General features: G+C 38.7%; 1 protein-coding gene across 1 annotated transcript in view; it reads right to left on the bottom strand.

Annotated features, from left to right (window-relative positions):
- Positions 1–8,792: 8,792 nt before the first annotated feature.
- ERMP1 (endoplasmic reticulum metallopeptidase 1) overlaps positions 8,793–19,747 on the bottom strand; it is a 30,802-nt gene continuing 19,847 nt past the window's right edge. The window contains exons 10-15 of the mRNA XM_029284971.1: positions 18,990–19,180; positions 17,826–17,978; positions 14,023–14,225; positions 12,381–12,496; positions 11,303–11,469; positions 8,793–9,527 (exon numbers count right to left, since the gene is read on the bottom strand). Coding sequence (XP_029140804.1) covers positions 9,363–9,527; positions 11,303–11,469; positions 12,381–12,496; positions 14,023–14,225; positions 17,826–17,978; positions 18,990–19,180 — 995 coding nt within the window. The 3' untranslated portion in view covers positions 8,793–9,362. The remainder of the gene's footprint in view (positions 9,528–11,302; positions 11,470–12,380; positions 12,497–14,022; positions 14,226–17,825; positions 17,979–18,989; positions 19,181–19,747) is intronic.

The following is a 19,747-nucleotide window of genomic DNA, read 5'->3' as shown; positions in this document are numbered from 1 at the left end:
TTTAAGGCAGAAACTGAGTCACAGTTGTTTTTTTTTTATGGTGGAATGAAATCTGCACACTCAAACAATTCTGCTGGACTTCAAAGCAACAGGGTTTTAGAACACAATTCTTCCTGTTGCTAGGAGACAATGCAGTAGAGCTTGTTTGGTTTTTGCATCTGCTTTCTCTCCAAGCAACCAAATGATGAGAATGGGAAGAGATTCCATTTACCTAATAGATTAAGCAGTAAAGATTTTTCACCTAAATCTGATGGAAGAAGTAGCATGCATATTACTTACTTTGTTGAGGAAAGAATTGCCATTGATTGAAAGAATACAACTGCCTGGTCTAGTAAGGAGGTAGTGGAATGAGACAACTCACCACAGGATACCTCGCTGCAGGACAATTTAACAATTCAACTATTTAAAATAAAATAATTTTTGTCATTCACATTTCATTCTTTCCTCTTTTTGAATCCTTTCTTTAATGATTCTATTCCACCATTTCTTTGATGGTCCCGCAGTGAGTTGTCCCCCAGCGAGTCGGTCGTGACGAGTTGTCCTGCAGTAAGTTGGCTGCAGCAACTTGGCTGTGGCAAGCTGGTTGTGGCGAGTTGACCATGACAAGTTGGCTGAGGCGAATTGTCATAGACCAGGGGTAGGCAACCTTGGCTCTTTTATGACTCGTGGACTTCAACTCCCAGAATTCCTGAGCCAGCTCTGCTGGCTCAGGAATTCTGGGAGTTGAAGTCCCCGAGTCATAAAAGAGCCAAGGTTGCCTACCCTTGTCATAGACCAAGGTGGTACAATTATTCAAAGTAGGGAACACCCTCCTTTCAGCTGACTTCAAAACTGAGTGCTGCATTGAAGAACTCCTGCGATTCAAAATCTTACTGGCAGAGCACTTGCCATTCTGCAATTTTACCAGCCGGCTATTGCAAGAAGCAAAAAAAAAGGGGGGGGAATGGTCTCTTTCCACAAGCCACTCTTATTGTCTGCCCTAGTTGGTAACAGCCATGTGAGAAGTTTGAAATTGAAATTTAGGAGGGGAACTGAATATTCATATACTTTTATGTCTTCCCTCTAGTAGTCAATAAATCTTCAGTGAAGTGGCAACTCAACAATCTGAATTTCTTCAATATTTGAAGTTCTCAATCCCGTCATTTACCTTATATTTCTCTTCCTTCCCAACTAATTTTCTTAAATGTCCATTTGATAATGATCACCTGATTTCTCCCTTGCACTCTGATTCTTTTTATCTAAACTAGTCTCACTTTGCTTCCAAATTCCTAGTGTATATTCACTGTTTTAATCTGTTACTAACACGTTACTGTTCTTACAAATACTGTATATTGTGATCTTGCTGCCAAACTGAACTATCTCACATTTTGATCTTGACCTGTTCGCTGCCTCCGATATAGTGACTCACAGTTGCTGCAGAATCCTTCTGCAGGGGTGTTCAACTGCCGGCCCGCGGGCTGGATGCATCATAGCAAAACCGTGCCCACCCCATTGTCAGCAATGGCAAAAAAGTCACGATACGTCGCGACATGTGATGTGACGTTGCTAGTTTGACACCCTTGCCTTAAGATCTCAGATTTCATGACAAAGCTCCTTGCTGGGGTATTTTTGCTGCTCTCAACTTCAATTATTTAATCTTCCATTGTTTATTATTTCTGTACCTTTGTCTTGTCTCTCTGTAGATATCATTCCCTGCCCAATTCTATTGTCTCCTCTCCTTCGAAATAAGTGGTCTTCTATATGGATTCCTGTGCATATTTGTTTTTCTCTCCACAAATAGAACACAGGTATACGGTGTCATCATTTTCTCTCCAAAACCAATTATCATAGTTTTGGGATTTTAGTCCTCATCTCTAGATTAAATATGGGCTAAGTAACTTTAGGCCAGTCATGCTTTCCCAGCTTAGCTTACCTCACAGGGTTGTTGTGGGGAAAATAGGAAGAGGGAGCTTTGTTGGATGTGTTCAGCATCTTTAATTTCTTATAAAATAAAAAAGATGGAATAATAAAATCAAATAAATACATGCAGCCATTTGTCCCTTCTATCCCCACATGCCCTCTTTCCTCATATAGATCTATCTGTCTTAGTTGCCATATGTGTAGGTAGTGCTGAAGATGTTATTTTCAACATCAATTGAAAAACTGATATATAAAAACATATCCCAATCTGTATAGGAAAGACAAGGCTATTATATATAAAGACATTTTGACAGAAGAAGGTTATTTAAAACAAAAACAAGAGCTAAGACAACAAGGAATAGACTTGGAGTGGTGGTCTTATCTCCAGATACAAGCAAGATATATGAAGGATAAGCAAGAATGGGGTATTAACAGACAAGATACGGGGTTAGATAAAATATTGCTAGGCCCGGAGAAAAAACAAAGAATATTTATAAATACTTGATGGAATATAAGCTATATGAGGAGCAGGTTAAAGAAACAATGGTGACATGGGCAATAGATCTAGGATATAATATAAATATGGATCAATGGCAGCAAGTATGGGACCGAAATAACAAAATTACACTGGCGACATCATATAAAGAAAACCTGTATAAGATGGTTTACAGATGGCATCTCCCTCCGGCCAGATTAGCCAAAATGTATAACGGATACTCACCTATGTGCTGGAAGTGTAAAAAAGAAAAGGGCACTTTTTTCATGTTTGGTGGACATGTAGAGAAGCACAGGTGTATTGGCGTATGGTCTGGGAATGGGCAATAAAAATGACTAGGCAAAACACTCAATACAAACCTGAGACATTACTATTAGGAATATTAGAGAAAAATGTAAATAAAGATGACACATATCTAATTATTCACGTGGTTACGGCGGCAAGGATACTATTTGCTCAAAAGTGGAAAGCAATGGAAGTACCGAGTGGGGAAGTACTAATAAAGAAAATTATGTATTGCGCAGAACTAGACAGGATAACTAAAAGATTAAAAAATCAGGAAGAAACAGAATTTTATCGAATATGGAATAAATTTTACAGATGGAAGGGGGAAAAAATGGAGGTCACAGCAAAGATATAAGTTAAGACAGAGACCAGAGATGTATAGTTGTATATAGATATATGTAATTAATGTACAATATGGACTGACAAGACGGAGATGTCAGTCAAAGACGATTTACCATGTTCAAATGTTTTTAACTTTTTTTCCCTGTGTACCCAATAAAAACTTTAAAAAATTTAAAAAAAGAAAAAGAAAAACTGAGAGTTGAAGTCCGCAAGTTGCCAAGGTTGGAGACCTCTGGTCTATTACATACAAGGAATCCAAAACTACATTTTCATCATTATTTCTCAATCTTGGCAGTTTTAACATGTGTGAACCTCAACTCCCTGAATTCCTCAGTGAGCATGCTGGGGAACTAACACAAACCTAAAGCCACCGACATTAAGAAACACAATATTAACACACCATTTATAAAGATTCATTAAATCAGCAAAAAATTTACAATACAGTAAACTTTCCATTTTCCCCCAAATTCATGCTAAAATTCAGAATTTTAAAATGTACCATGCTTTTTAGAAACTAAAAATATAGGTTATAAATAAACACAGCAGAGTCAATAACAATAAATGTGATAAAATATCTTTGTTAAAATGCAGGAATTCACAGAAAAAAGATGCATACTATTTGTGTTGTCTTAACATTCAAACGGTTAGTGCACTTCTTACATGCATTTGCAAAAGATTTGCTCTAGTAACTCCCCCACATGCCATTACCTGGTACACGTAATGTTGTATTACATTACCTGGATGTATTTATATATATTATTTCACCTTTAGTTTATTCCTTTGCTTTGGTTCTGTTGAACAAAGAAATAAGAACCAAAACCTGTCTAAAGTTCTGATAATCAAACTTTTGAGTTTCCTAATCTGGAAAGTAAGCTTTTATTGGGCAATGGAGGAAGTCACAGATTTTCAGTAATAATAGTTTTTTTCATGCTTTGCTCCTAGTTATTCTTTAGTTTCATAAAGTAAAGGAGATACTTGGCCAAAAGGTGGCAGTAGCAAACTCTTTCTGTGTGCTTGCCAAGACAACTGTGTGGATGCGTTAGAGAAATTTGAAGGAGTTGAGTGACCTGTTTAGCGGGTGTGCATTGGATGAATTATAAGAATAGCTTCTGGGACCCCTTTCCCCAAACTGAGTTTGTGTTGTTGCCTTGTGCCAATTCCTTATGCCTGGAGATTTGACGGGCAGTTGTCAGGCCACATGCAAAGCATCCTTATCTAAGTAATATGTACATCCACCAGAGAAATTCTGGGCCTGAATTCCAAGCTCTTAATATGGAGGCTTCGGGGATAGTCTTGAATCACTCAGAATACTGGCAAGGGTTCCTGGACTCCACTGTTACCTGACTTTCCTGAATCCTGAATATGGAACATGAATTCTAAGGGACAAGGTTTATTTTAGTGATTATAGAAGGAAACNGGCTCCGCCACGGACCTGACAGAAACAAGCTCTATTGTTGATGGAGACTGGACTATGGTGGATGAAAATTATTCCACCTTGAGTCTGACGCAGTCTGAATTGGAACTTATCTTTGGAGCTAGCAAGCAAAGTGCCACACAAATCACAAGTTCAGCTGCGGTAAATGAGATGGGAGTTTGTGTCATCATTGGGATTCCTTTGAGTTGTTCTTAGTGGATGGGGACCAAGGATAATATCCTGTGGGGAAAACGTAATATTTCTTTGCCTTAGAAAGTGCCTTTGGGTCTTTTTGTAGGTATTTGCTTCATATTTTCATGGAGGCAGGATGCCTGGACTGGTGTATGGTCATAGGCCTCATCCTTCGAGAATCCTCAGTCGTCAATCATTTAGTCTAGCGCAGTCTTCAGAGGTTGATGGGGAGAAGTTGCAGAACATTAAGACAGGACTGCAGGCAGTAGAAAGCTGGGCTTCTGTAGACTGGTGAGTTGAACCTACTTTCACTTTATACTGGTTATGTCCAAATGAAAAAGAGCTCCTTTTCTAGGAAGTGTAGTGTTTTAAATAGCAAAAATTGATAATGCTTAATCTCTTGAAAGAAGTAACTCTGCATGTTGAAAGGTAATGTCTGGTTTAACAGGTTTTAATATATTGTGGAATCTTATCATAACTTACTTCCTATTTAAACTGTTGAATTTCAGTGACCCACAATAAAAGATATATCCTGAATTAGTTAATGTTGTTTTTCTTCCAAACACAATTATTTTAAAAGAAAATTGTTTTCTTGAAGTTTCTAATATGTTCTTGGATATTTAGGTGTTCAGCATGTATATACATCACACAGTTTATAGACATAATATAATTTGCTTGATAAGTGTCTATTGATTCTTATTTTACTACATTCTCCTGTTATGTTTCTTGGTTAATTAAGGCCAAATGGCATATTGAACAAATACACAAGTCCACCACAACACCTGGGCACCTGAATGTCCCACACAATTTATTGAGCTCTTTTAGCATGATAATCTAAATTTCCATCCCATTAACAATTCTGAGACAAAGGCACTTTTTTCATCAAAGACATAAATTCTACCACACATTATAAAGTGGAACATTTTTTGTAACTAGCTTGTGAGTTAAAATTACCAATATATTCTAAGAAATTGAATCAGTGTAAGTCAATGCTTATCTGATTTACAACTGCAAATAATTTTTAGACTATCGTGCCAAATGTTAAAGCTTTAAAATGTTGAAAAACTACTTCCAAATAAATGAATACGTTCATTTATCACATTTACTTGGAAATAAATGTGAACAAATCCCATATCAAATTTCGAGTGATTGTAAAGTAGATGTTATCTCTGTTGCTCTTATCATGTTTATTACTTTCTGCCATATACAATTTAGTATCCTGTGATCTGATACACTAGCAGCAATGTAACAGATTCCATTATGAATTTCAAGAACTGCATAAGATACCACTGCAACTTAACTAGGTAATCAAGATGCTTACAGTACATTGGGTTTTTTTACTTCAAATAGTAACAGCACCTTCCTTAATTTCATCTCCAATAATATTGCAGCAACTCTCTAAATTCCTGATAGCATGGTCTCAAAGGCTGCAGATTATGGAAATTTAAATTTAAAAGGATGGCTCAAGATGGTACCTGGAACATTGCTGAGATTTTGGCTTTACAATTTTTAACATTGAAGAACAGTCCAGTCTATAATGATGATGTTCTTATTAATAGAATAAGCGTACAAACAAATTAATTACTAGAATTATATATAGTCAATTCAGGCGTTCACCTCAGCAGCTATTAACTGACCCATTTCCAAATGCCTTTCTGAAGACCTTTTTAAAGAGTTTTTATAGCTCTCTGAAAATGTTGTAAGGGATTATCTGGCTATTCAGGGTAAACTGATATGAAAAAGGAGAGTCAGCACTGACATGTTTCAAACTGGGGAATTGCTGGGGAATTTTAGGAGTTGAAGTCCATCCATTTTAAAGTTGCCAAGGTTGGGAAACACTGCCCTAGATGATAAGAACCCCCTTCTCTCTTATTAGATCAATCAGAGGCAACCTGAATAAGATAGGCAGATTTCCAGGCCCTGAGTCTGGACATTTTAAAAGTGTCAAATAGGAATCTGAACTGTATTCAGAAGCCAAATGGCAGCCAATGCAGTTCCCAAATGGTGGTTACATTGCATCCATAACTACTTAAGCTGCTACATTTACCAGGAACTCTTCTGTCGCTTTACTTGTTTCAAATTTTTTGTTTTTATTTTTGGGATGCTTTCAAGTCCCTGAAGTTTTCTTGACAAGGTTTCAGAAGCAGTTTCCAATATTTAAGTCTTCAGGGAGAGACTGGCCTAAGGTCACCCAGCTGGCTTTGTGCCTAAAGTATCTGTGATGACCCAGGGGACAGCACAGAGGCAATTCAAACAGTTTTTATTGCTCCAAATTTTCCCCAAATGCTCCCATGTTTGCTGGCAAGCCTCCAACAAAATAACACACACACACACACACACCTTCAGCCGACTCTGAAGAAAACATAAACTTAACGAGTCTGTTTGAATTCTAGCTTGCCTGAGCAGTTTTCATAAGAGAGAATCCGAAATACAGTCCGAGGTCTTTAAACATTCAAGTAACGTGGTCAGTCAATCCAATAGTTCGAGTTTCCAGGTTTCCAAACAGAAGTTACAGAACAAGAGATCAGCAACAATACACAACACTCCAAGAATCAGTGTTTGTTCCCGACAAATGCCCCTCCCCACAGCGTCCCCTTAAATCTCAATCTCCAGGTGTTCCTTATGGAGAAGGGCGGGATGCACTCCTCCCGAGTAATTGAGTTGTTCCCTTCTTCTCTCCACTCTCTGTGCTCTAGGATCAGGTGGGGGTGGCCCTTGCTCATCGCCTGAACTCTGCCTCTCCTGTTCCTCCTGTTCCAATCCTGAAGGGCCCTGGCCTGCCTCAGCCTGCTCTTCCCCACATTCCTTGGAAGCCACAGACACCTCTCCCTCAGCCTCCATAGGGTCCCTTCCAGTTCATTTTCCTCTGCACATGACAGTATTTTTCAAGTTACCATATAATAAAATAATTTATTATTATTTTAAAAAAGTTTTTCTAAAATGGATGCACAGAGGAGAAAATGCATTGAATCAAATGGCTAGGGTAGCTTCCATCTCATTCCTTTTTTTTTATAAAGATGTACATGGCATCTCTCCAAAATTCGAGAATCTCCTAAATTGATAGGGTCAGATCCCAATTTCTATCCCTCTTTTCTCTCTTACTAAAATGGTTTACTTTAAAACTTATTTTCCATCTGCCCCGAGGTTTCTAATCTTTGAACACTATTCAGTTTTCTTGATATAGGGTACTAACCGAGCAACTGTATAGCAGAAGGAAGAGCCAGATCGGGCTCATCCAACCCATATTCTATAGAACGTGGATGTAACCACGTTCCACCCTTCCTCTTTTTTTACTTTGAATTCCTCATAATCATTTAGCGACCATTGGATATTACAATGGTGCTAAACAAATGGTATTTGTAACCGGTTGTTGAAGTTACTGTCGTTGCAGCATTCTATGGTCATGGGATCAAAATTTGGGCAATGGGCAATTGGCCTGCATTTACAAGCACAGGGGACTTCAATTCCATGCTCATCCCTCTGCCTGTTTGGTCTTTAGGTCTGGAGCAGCAAAGATTACAATGATAATATTTGGGAGGTTGGAGGTCCTTCCCCAAGAATGAACCCTTTGGCCACAGAGAAAGAGTGTCAGGCTACTCTGTAGCTCTAGGGATGTTCTCTCAAGGACTCCAGGATTACTGCCTTATAAAAGTCCATGAAAGAAGACAGAAAACCTTAGCACTATTCTGCAGAGAGGCTCATAGCAGCTTTACAGTTCCTCTGGCTTAGGAATTGTTTATTTCTATTTCTTTGGTCATTTTTTTTATACATAGAAAAGGAATCAATAATACAACTTGATTTCCCCATAGGATTTCCTAATTTTGCAGAAACTTGCAGCTTCCAATGGAGCATAAATGACATACTCCTGAAAAAAAATCAGGTAAATAATAAAAATAATTGTAAGTAACTAGTTCAGTAATTAACTAAAGAGCATATTATCACCAAAATACAAAATGTGTGTGTGTGTGTACAGGAGACCAGAATGGTACTTAGAAGCATAGTGTTAGATGCTTACACTGGATGAATAGGCAACTGTTTGCTCATATACCGCTTGATTGCCATAGGGAAGTCAGGTAAATATGGACTTGTAAAAGAATCCAGAAAAAAGAAGGAAAAACAGCAAAATCGGACCATGCAAACTTAAGAATTCAGTGAGATTGACCATCAAGTTTGTTGGCATTATAATTAAAAGAGCTTTACTTACATAGTGCATTCAAAACGAGTATCATTATTGCAGCAATCACCATTAACAGCTCCATATTCTTCATGATAGCCTTAACAGTGCTTAATCAAAACATTTCCTTAGTCAATGAGAACACATCAAAATATTAAGGACAAGGCAGCACTTGTGTTATTTAAAGGCAGTAAAGTATATTATTTTGTGCTTGTAGTTCCAGTACAAAAGCTCCTTTTATTGCAAAAACCCAAGAACAGCTGTTCTAAAGCTATTTTCCAAAAGGCAGTTTCATGTTATAATGTCAGCAGGTGAAGGGACTATTCAAGTGGCAGAACAGGTGGGTTGTGGTTTTTTTTTTGCATTAAACAAACACAAAAGCCATCTTTTCCCAAGAGGTCTTACCAATACTGCCATTGAAATATACTTGTGACTAAATTATTCCTCATAGCTTTTTTTTCTGTCAGTAATGCCATCTTTCCCAACTCACTCAAGCTCCCTATGAACAGAAGTTGCATCCCAACAGTTGAGGGATAATTGATCTTTGCGTAATTTCTAGATTAAAAGATAAACTGGTCATAGGTAGAAGTCCAGCTTAAAGGATGAATCCAGTTGGGCAATCTTTCCAGTAAAGCATGTAACGGAGATGATTTCTGATCTTCTCCAAAAAAATAATGGTTAACTATAGCAAGGGTGACCATTCCTTTCGTGGATTTGTCCAAACCCTAAAAACCAAACAGAAAAAAGCAAATAAGCTCATGTTTGATTATTTGAATCCTATTCTTATTCAGCACTGTGTAATGGTAGAATTCGAAGCTTGCAAAGAATAACCCAAAGAGTATAATCAGCTGAGGAAACTAAAGAAATTTTAAAGAATTCCAAGATGCTCACTTAAATAGGGTTAAAGTGGCTGTTTCCAAAAAAAATTTTTATTTAAGCCTCTAATGGGTTGCATAAACATAATACCAAGCAAATCAAATTGAAGAAACAGATTGAATTCCTGAGGCTACGTTAATTAAATTTTCTGGCAAATTGTTAAAATAATATGAAAAATAAGAACTTTTTCCCACTGCAACCAGAAGACGGATTAGTCCTTTTTAATTCTATATCAAGGAGAAGCAGAGTTATCACCTTCTTTACTGTAACACACTCAGTGCTTGGCTGCACTTAAAAAGTGTCAGGAAAACTTAACTAATGGCTTGACAAGATATAGAGAATATCTTGAAAAAACTGCACTGCCTACTCACTGCCTGCAGGATACAATTTAAGGTTGTTGGTTAATGACTGCAATGAAGTTAACTAAAGTGAATTTAGAATAATAATGTTGACCTGTAAAGCTTTACAGGGTTTAGGTTTTACTATCTGAGGGATAGTAGAATTATTAAGGAATGGGTTTTTAAAGACCTTCCAGAAGTTAGTATGCCAGACAACGCCTTCCCCTGTGTATCTCACTTCCAGACCAAGAAAAAAGATAAGTAACATAAATTGGGCAACTAAATATACTAACTTCTAAGCTATTAAGAATATTTCCCAGAGTACTGTTTAATAGGATTGCTTAAATCACAGGAAGTGAAAAGTGAAGTCAGAAGAAAGAAATAGGCTGATGGAGGTCACCTTAGTTTATGATCAGGAGAGTGTAGAATACGTTTGGTCTCCGTTAAAAAAACTGAGGAAGCGAACTTTAATTCAAACATATAGAGCAGAACATCTAGATCAGGCATGTCAAACTTGCAACGTCCTATGACGTCGCGTGACATATCATGACTTTTCCCCCATTGCCGGCAATGGGGTGAGCGCGGTTTCGGCGAGACGCATCCAGCCCACGGACCGGCAGTTTGACATGCCTGATCTAGATATTCTGTTGCTTTTGTTTTGCTAATGCCATTCTATATCAAAATATGATTCAGACTCTATATATCTAGATACCGTAGAAAAAGTGCTCATATGTTATAGAACATAGGCAGTTTATTTGAGATGTTGCTGTTAGATAAAGGACACCTCTCAAGAACGTCTCTCCAGTACAAGACAAATTCTAATTTCCTCCTCTGGTTTACTGTATCCATGGTAATATTAATAGTATATGCTATCCCGTCTGCATCTACTAATACAACTATGTCAGTAAGTCAATGACAGATAATTTATACAATCTTAAGTGAGTATCTGGAAACACCACACAAGTTCAATGAGTTTCAAGTAAGCAAATACAGGAGTACAGGATTAATTTCTATCTGCTGGTTTGGTATAATTGCAGGAATCTAATATTCAAGGGCATATTTGATTTAATGTATTCCTGAAATGAAAGATATAAAAACTTGTCATGTCAAGGACACCTAAGGAAAAGAAAATGCGTATCAAAATTAATAGCACTAGAAAAATAGCAATTGTGTGCGAACTTCAAAGGATGAAAATGGATCAATAAGCTGAACCCAAAAGGCAAACCATTTAACAGAAGCGAGGAGAATTCTAAGAAAGGAATGTGATGCTTAAAGGAACAACTCACTTTCAGCTCGATCCAAAAGTGCCAGGGCCTGGCATGGAGCCCACGTGCATAATACACAAAGTAGTCTCCATTCAGACTATTAACCACAGGAGTTCCATTTCCAAGAGACCAAGTGGACAGTGTTGAACCTTGATGTAGTCGAAGATATACTGCCATGTGACTTGAACCTGAAGCAGGTGATAAACAAAAATTACTACATGAATTCAGAAAAAAGGGTAATGGAGTTGCCACATTTTTTTTCAATCTGAAGCAAATTATGCACCAAGTGCTTATTTGGGTTTTCCTAATATCCTGGGAAGGATATTTTCCTAATCTCTGGATTAATTTATGAACTATGTTTTTAAAAAGATCTAGGAAAATTTTAATGTATCCTAAGAAAAGAGACTGACACACCTGTTATAGCATAATTTACAGATATAGAATAACAAAGCTGGAAGGGACCTTGGAGGTCTTCTAATCCACCTCCTATTCAAGCAGGAGAACCTATACCAGGAGTAGGCAACCTTGGCTCTTTTATGACTTGTGGACTTCAACTCCCAGAATTCCTGAGCCAGCCATGGCTGGCTCAGGAATTCTGGGAGTTGAAGTCCACGAGTCATAAAAGAGCCAAAGTCGCCTACTCCTGACCTATACCATTCTGGACAAATGGCTATCCAATCTCTTCTTAAAAACCTCCAGTAATGGAGCACCCATAACTTCCGGAGGCAAGCCATTCCAATATCTAATTGTTCCATTGTAAGGAAATTTCTCCTTAATTCTAGGTTGGATATCTATTTGATAGGTTTCCATCTGTTATTTCATGTCCTGTCCTTAAGTGCTTTGCTTATCTTAGTCAACTATCACAGTCAAAAATCTATTCAGGTACAGCTTACTACAAGCATATTTATATCTGTGATATGCTGAATTCACAATGATTGGCTATCTCTGAGAACTTTGACTGAAGGTGCCTGATTTAATATCAGATAATTGGATAAATAACTCGACGAATTAAATAATTTGCTATAGCTAACTAGTTGTTAAGATCAAATAATTCCCTACTAAGACTCTCAAGGCAAGGAAGGATGAGATCTCCACTCACCTATTACTTCAAAGGTTAGCTTTGTAGAATCCCATTGTGTTTGCTCTTTGGAAAGAAGCTGAAAGCGAATAGGGTTTTGGGGAGTAATTGCTGGTGCAGGAAGATACCATGTTTTCCTTTTAAAAAAGGGATTTTAAAAAAAGTTATCAATATAATTAACTGTAAGAGTCCTTTAAAATATTTCAAATTACTGATTCATGCTAATTCTGTTCAACAAAGTATAATATGGTATATTAAAACCTAAAATGCAAAAGGTTACAGCTTGGCATGCAAAGGAACTAAAAATGATTAGCCCTTTTAATCTTAATATTAAAATAAAAGGATAAATCTGTCAAAGTAGTGTTTGTCAGAATACTTAAAAAAAACAACAACCCCACCCTTGTTTATCAGATCTCCAGGAAATAATGACAAAACAGTCAAAGTTTTGCTCAAAGCTGAAAGCTTTCGCAAAGCAGAATGACAAGATTCTGCACAATTATACAGAGACAGGAATAACTGATAGTCTTGCTGACAGGTGAGGCCACGCCCGCTCAGAAAAACGTTAGGATTCATTAAGACTCTTTAAACATAAATAGAAAAGGGTGCAAAAAAACAAAAAAATACAGCCTCCAAATAGCCAGAATTCTGCTGTGTGGCACCCGGAACATTTGTTTGTGTGTGTGTGTTTTCACATCAGTGTTGACTCCTGGTGACTACTTTGTTTCTTGGCATAATTTCAGAACTGGTTGCCATTGCCTTCTTCTAGGGTTCAGAGAGAAGCATTGGCCCTAGATCAGTGGTGGCGAACCTATGGCATGGGTGCCAGAGGTGGCACTTGGAGCCCTCTCTGTGGGCATACGTGCCATTGGCCTAGCCTTCCCTCCCCCCCGCAACCCCCTTCTTTCCAGCAGCCCCCTGAAGGAGTCGCCCCCGAGCATGGCCCACACGGAGCAGAGCAACCAAGGACATGGCAGCCAGGCAGCGTAGACAAGACTCTGCCCTCACACCCCATCATGCAGTTGATGCAGGGCGCGGGCAGAGGGTGTGGCTGCCATAGCGCTGCTGGGCTGCCTGGGCGATCTGCGGCGGGCCCTGGAGACGATGAGTGGTCCTGTGGGCAAGTGAGGCAGAAGATGGGGGGGTGGAGCGGGGACGGGGCATGGGGGTGGAGCGGGGGCGGGGCCAGTTTTTGGGCACTCGGTCTCTAAAAGGTTTGCCATCACTGCCCTAGATCACCCAGCTGGCTTCGTGCTTAAAGGAGGTCTAGAACTCATAGTCTCCTGCTTCTAGCCTCCTGCCTTCATGCTTAGACCCATTTTTCTCTTCAAGATTAAAGGGATTAAAACAAAAAACCCTTCCTGTCCCATACAGGAAGTTTTAGGAAGTCCCGTCAGTCCAGCAAAAGATACAGGAAGAAAAAAAAATGTCTCTTCTTCTCCCACTTTTCAAAGCAAATCCTAAACCGCATTTCCAGACTCTTTCCAATCCGACTGCGGCTTTGTTAGGGGTATTGCTATATTTTGCAATTGCTTTCCTTCTGGCAGTATTGGCTTAAAACGCAACAGGTTTACTGATTCGCTTGAAAATACTCGTTTTTCAAAAGTATTACATCAACTGATAATTCTGTAAACTAAATGGTTCATTTGGTGAGATCGCAACCAACCGGAAAAAGTTGTTCATGGGTAAGATCCAAGGAAATCCACAGAGGGGGGATCCTTCCTCACAGGTGGCTGCAATAGAATCATTGAGCTCAGGCAGGTGGGGTGTAACGAGCGATATTCCACTGTAGTCCATCCCATTTATCCATATTCCAGAATCACTTTTTTCCAAGTGACCATCCAGGCTATGAAATCTTCTGTTTAAATGCTGGAAAAATGACAAGACAAGAAGCTGCTAAGCTAAAGCTTTGCCAACTGTCCGGGAGGCAGATACAAAATAGCTCGCTGGGGCAAGGGGTATCCTTTCTTTACGAATGTCTGAGTGACTTCTAAAAAAACGCCATGAGGGTTAAATCTATCCTTGTTGCACTAGACATTTTTCTTTCTATACTTTTGGAAACCCACAACGTTGATTGTGTGATAGCCAACAGCATACTAATCGGATATAGCAAGCCATGAAAAAAGAATTATGATCACAGCTTGCACTGAAAAAGCTGATAATATTACGGAAGCAAGGAAAGATCAGAGAGGAAGGTACTGAGTGAGCAAGTAGGGTGGTTATCAGTTTAGCCAAGCTATAAGCAGTAATAGCCCACGCTGGATACCAGTATGCCCACTCAACGTTTAAATGTAGTTTTGCAGAAATGGCTGCTGATGTAATCTTTTCAGAGTTGCCTTAAATCACAAGATGGGCGGCAAATAAATACAATAATCTGGCTGACTATGCAATGAACCCATAATAATCAAAATTATCTACTGACTTACCTGCCTCAGTGAAGCCAACTGACATGGCAAATCAAGTGACATAAATCATTGCAAAAAAAAGATCCCTTTTCACAGTAATAAACATTTTCACAAGACAATATATTTGTCAATCTTCTATCTTCTTCTATTTTATATATATATATAATGTACAGAATAGTAAAATGCTCATTTATCACCGAGTTAGGAATATGCCTTTTCAATCCAAGAAGTTGCTATTGAAACTAGTTTGTAAATTTAAATTTACTTTAAATTCAAATTGAAATAATTCAAATGTACTAAAGTTTTTAAAGACTATATTAGGAAGTAAATAACTTGAACTATTTGATTGATATTCCTGAATCTACAACATAGGGTTGTAGATTTATATGTATTGTTATGTGAATCGCTTTACAAGGGCTTTGCTTTAAAGGGATTTACATACAGTATGTATGTAATCTGTACTAGAAGGCACACCTATTAGGAAACCATATTTTTATTTATTTAACACAGAGGCCGCGTGAGTAGCTGGGCAGTGCACACATATGTGCGCGTGCTCACCCCCCTTGTGACACCGTTGCCGCAAGTGTGCGGGTAGCGGCAGTGCTGCTAGTATTGCACGGATGGTGGTAGTGTCGCAAGCAGCAGGTGGGGCGCAGTGTGATCCTCGCACTGGTAGCATCACAAGCCTGGAGGCAGCACCACAAGCCTCACACAGCTGCTGCTGTTGCTGAGAGCCTCCGCGCAGCCCCATTTGTGTGGTGCGCATGCTTGCATCCTGTTTGTATGTGTGCGCACACGTGTGGCCACATTTATATTTGCGCATGCGCATGTAAGGCGCTGCCCCTCCCTCTCCCATCGGGCTGCCAAAACAAAAAGGTTGGAGACTCCTGATTTAACAGATCTGAGTTGGCATGCTTTTTTATTGCACTTTTATTGTACCCATTTGAACACTTAGTACCTTGGTTGTACTGGACATCTAATCAGCCAACAAATGGAGACAATGCCTAATGTTTCTGTAGGTTGATTTAAGTATTTGTTCTGATCTGCAGGATGCCTCCATTTCCATTTGTTTAAAAACAAATCAAATCATTTAAAGGTAGTCCTCAACTTATACCCATTTGAATTAACATTGGCCTCCAAAAAGTTATGATATACATTCGCATTTATTACCACTGCCCCACCTCTATGGTCACATGGTCACAATTTGGGCATTTGGCAATTAGGTTGCATTTACAATCGGTCAGTGTCCTTCAGTCACATGATCATGGTTTGTGATTTTTTTTTTGCCAGTTTCTGGGGAAAAATGACATTGATTAAGCTGGATTTGCATTTATAATCATGTGATTTAACTTACAACCATCATCAAATGGTTGTAAAATTGGGTCAGTCGCTTGACCACAATGGAAATTCTGGTCTCAATAGTGGTTGCAAGTCCAGGACTAGGTGTGGCTTGCTATGAGCCATGTGCAAGTTTTATAAGTTGCAAAAACAAATGTTGGCAACAGTCATAATTACCTTGGGATCTTATCTGCCAATAAAGGAATGTTAATAAACGTTTATGATAAAAATATTCATGATAAAAGTTACAACACAACAGAATATGAGTTTGTGTTTCAATGCTACCATCTTTATAAGGACGGAGTCTTTCTGCATATGGGATCTTATGAAATCTTCTATCTAGCTGATGGTATAAGATTGATCCATAATAACATAACTGCTGGCTGAAATGTATTGTTTATTAATCTGATTAGATATTTCAAAGGCTGCTTTGTAGTGTGCATTGATATGGCCCAGTTCTACGCTTTTAAGAGTTTATGATATTTTGTTTTCTATCTAAGATCCTTTGTTTAAGCACTGCCATCAAGAGCATGAGTGTCTCCTTGGAAAATCTAGTTTCATATAATTATTCGTCAATTTAGAGTTTTCAGGAGGAATCATATTTATCAATTAATGTTAACTGGAAATGAACCTTTAGTAAATATTTGAACACACAAGCCATGCCCTCATTTCAAGTTTTGTTAAGTTCTGCCTCCAACTGCAGGGCAAATTTAGGCATGTATTGGATTAGTTTTCTTGGGAATTTTGACTGCATCCTTTCCAAGCCCCGATACTAAATTCCTGGATTTAATGGGATAATGTGTCAGTTTTAAAAAGTTTGAACAAAGCTGTTGCAGAGGCATCTCTGGAGATGAAAAGCAAGAATTTCTGCTGAATTCCTCTGGGCCATTTCCATTTTACATAAGAGGCAGATTGTAAATTGATAACTGTGGTTGTGTAAGAAATAAAACTCACACAAAAATCAGTCAGCATGGCTAGAGATCTGTGATTATAAGACATTTGGATTGTCTTTTCCTATTTTATATTAGGAACCAGGTTGCCAAGACACCCTCTTATATTAAACCATGAAATAATTGGGAGTGGCAGAATCAAGTGCAGATGTCAAGGATTAAACTTTGGCAGCTACGTGCCTTTGTGTTTCAACTTGCCTTTAGATTAAGGTGGAGAGGTGTCACTTTCAATTCGATGAATTAGATGGAAAAACTTCTACTATTCAGCTTTAGACCATGAGAACTGAAACCTTTTCAAGAACACCAGAACAGGTATGGATTTGAAGCAGATGGTTCCCATAATAAAATGAACTTGTTTATATGGACTACGCAAGACGTTGGGGGTTTTTGGCTGGGAAAATTATTAAGTCTATGAATTGGTGTTGGAACCTCAAGAGTTAGTTTTGCTTCGACATTATCATGCAATGTATTCAATAAACAGTAAGATTTTCAGAGTGGAATGAACCTGGAGTTTTATTTGGATTCTTGAGCTGGATATTGACATTAAACTAAATCTCTATTTCCTCTTCAATTACTATATCTCAATTCCAGGGATGACGTGATCCAAAGGCTGAGGTAAGATGGCAAAAGTGTAAGATATGCACATCTGAGAATGAGGTTGATGAAAATAACGCAACATATTAACTTCAAACCTCTGGATTTAAGGTGAAGTACTTTCAAAGGAGTGAATTAAAGAAAACAAGAACAAATTCTGCAAATTCAGAAACACTTTTTACCTGAACAAGCATTCGCTTAGGCTTTGGGTCTGACAAATCTGAACTGAAAGGGAAGAAGAGTCCACTGCAAACAAGGATGAATGTGACTACAAAAATGGTTGTCAAAGATATTAACGTCACCTTTGTGCTTCTGGACAGATAAATAAAGCTGAGCTAGAAAATAAAAACAGGAAGTAAAAGAAAGCAATTACTTTAACTGAATTATTTCCAGAAAACAAGTGTGTCAAGCAAACTTAAATGTTAAATGTGTTAAAACAAACCATTTTATTTCTTTAAAACATGGCTTTCAACTTATACAATTTAATTTTTTTTTTTAAGTTTGTGGCAAATCAAAGATAACGTTGAAAGCTAGTGACTTCCCCAAATCCATCCACAATGTCTCCTTAGCACAGACATCTAATTCTGCTTCAGAATATCAGGAGGAGGTGGCTGGAATAAGAGAGGGAATATTGCCTATCTTCTATGTCAGTGATGGCAAACCTTTTAGAGACCGAGTGCCCAAAAACTGGCCCCGCTCCTGCCCCACCCCCTGCCCCGCCCCTACCCCCCCATCTTCCGCCCCGCCTGCCCACAGGGCCGCTCACTGCCTCCAGGGCCCACCGCAGATCGCCCAGGCAGCCTAGCAGCGCTATGGCGGCCACACCCTCTGCCTGCGCCCTGCAGCATCAACTGCATGATGGGGTGTGAGGGTAGAGTCTTGTCTGCACTGCCTGGCTGCCATGTCCTTGGCTGCGCTGCTCCACGTGGGCCACGCTCGGGGGCAACTCCTTCAGGTGGGCTGCTGGAAAGGAGGGGGTCGCGGGGGGAGGCAAGGCCGGGGCAACGGCACGTGTGCCCACAGAGAGGGCTCCGAGTGCCGCCTCTGGTACCCGTGCCATAGGTTCACCACCACTGTTCTATGTCTTCTCCATTGTGTAAACAGAAGACAGCAAGATGTGCACATTAAAACAGTCCCAGATACCCCCATTAATTGCAATTCTGCTTGCAGCAAAAAAAAAATCCTTTTTTGATTGTATTTGCTCTTTCGTAGCAATTTTTTTTCATGCTGATGGTGCCTTCTTTTGTCAGATGGGAAAACTGACAGGACACCTGCTTAAGTATACTGTTCAAAAGTTATTAAATAAATTCAAATCTATAGAATTCAAGCTTTTAAAACTATCTTACCAAATAGGAAGACAGAAGTATGGAGATTACAACGATAAAAATGCCCATGACTACATCAGGTGGAGCTTCAGAACCACTGCGCCCCATGATGGGAACTAACATTTCAAATATAAGCCGGATGAGATATATTAAATAGAGATATGGAATAAACATTCCCAGGAGATAAACTGTTACAAATTTAATTGTAGCACCTGTAACAGAGACATAAAACAGATTATAATGTAGAAATTGTAGCTATTGACTTTTTAATATCTTCCCCACTCAGAGCGTTCTAGAAGTTATCTAGGACAGTATTATGAAAGTATACCTCTGTCTGAAGGCAATTATTATGTTTTTTCTTACAAAACCGGTAAGATGACTTAACAGATTAAACAATGGCTTAAAAAGCAGGCTAACCAGATTTTCTGAAAATATGAAGCATGTATTCATATAAATCAGCTTATTATGCAAGTCTGTAAATCAAGACATCGAGGCACAAAAGGCCAAGTCTGGGGCTCATGCATTCTTTAAATTAAGTTGAGAAGGACAGAGAGCAGTAATTGTGTGGAAGAAGAAGGGTAACTCAAGGTTCTTTATTTCTGATTGATAAATATGAAGGGATTTCATAACTGACGGTACAAATTTGGTACAGTATGTCAGCTGGGCAAAACATGAATTGTTCTTTTGGCCAGAACAGAAAGCCTATGAAACAAATCTGTGCATTTCCTTAAATTGATATGTCTGCTTCATGGTACATTAAATTGAGTGGAACTTACTTT

This window comes from Protobothrops mucrosquamatus, unplaced genomic scaffold, assembly GCF_001527695.2.
Source record: "Protobothrops mucrosquamatus isolate PMUCROS unplaced genomic scaffold, P.Mucros_1.0 scaffold1151, whole genome shotgun sequence".
NCBI classification, from domain to species: Eukaryota; Metazoa; Chordata; class Lepidosauria; order Squamata; family Viperidae; genus Protobothrops; species Protobothrops mucrosquamatus.
Note: the sequence above shows the minus strand (reverse complement) of the source record. Positions and strands in the feature narration are given on the sequence as shown.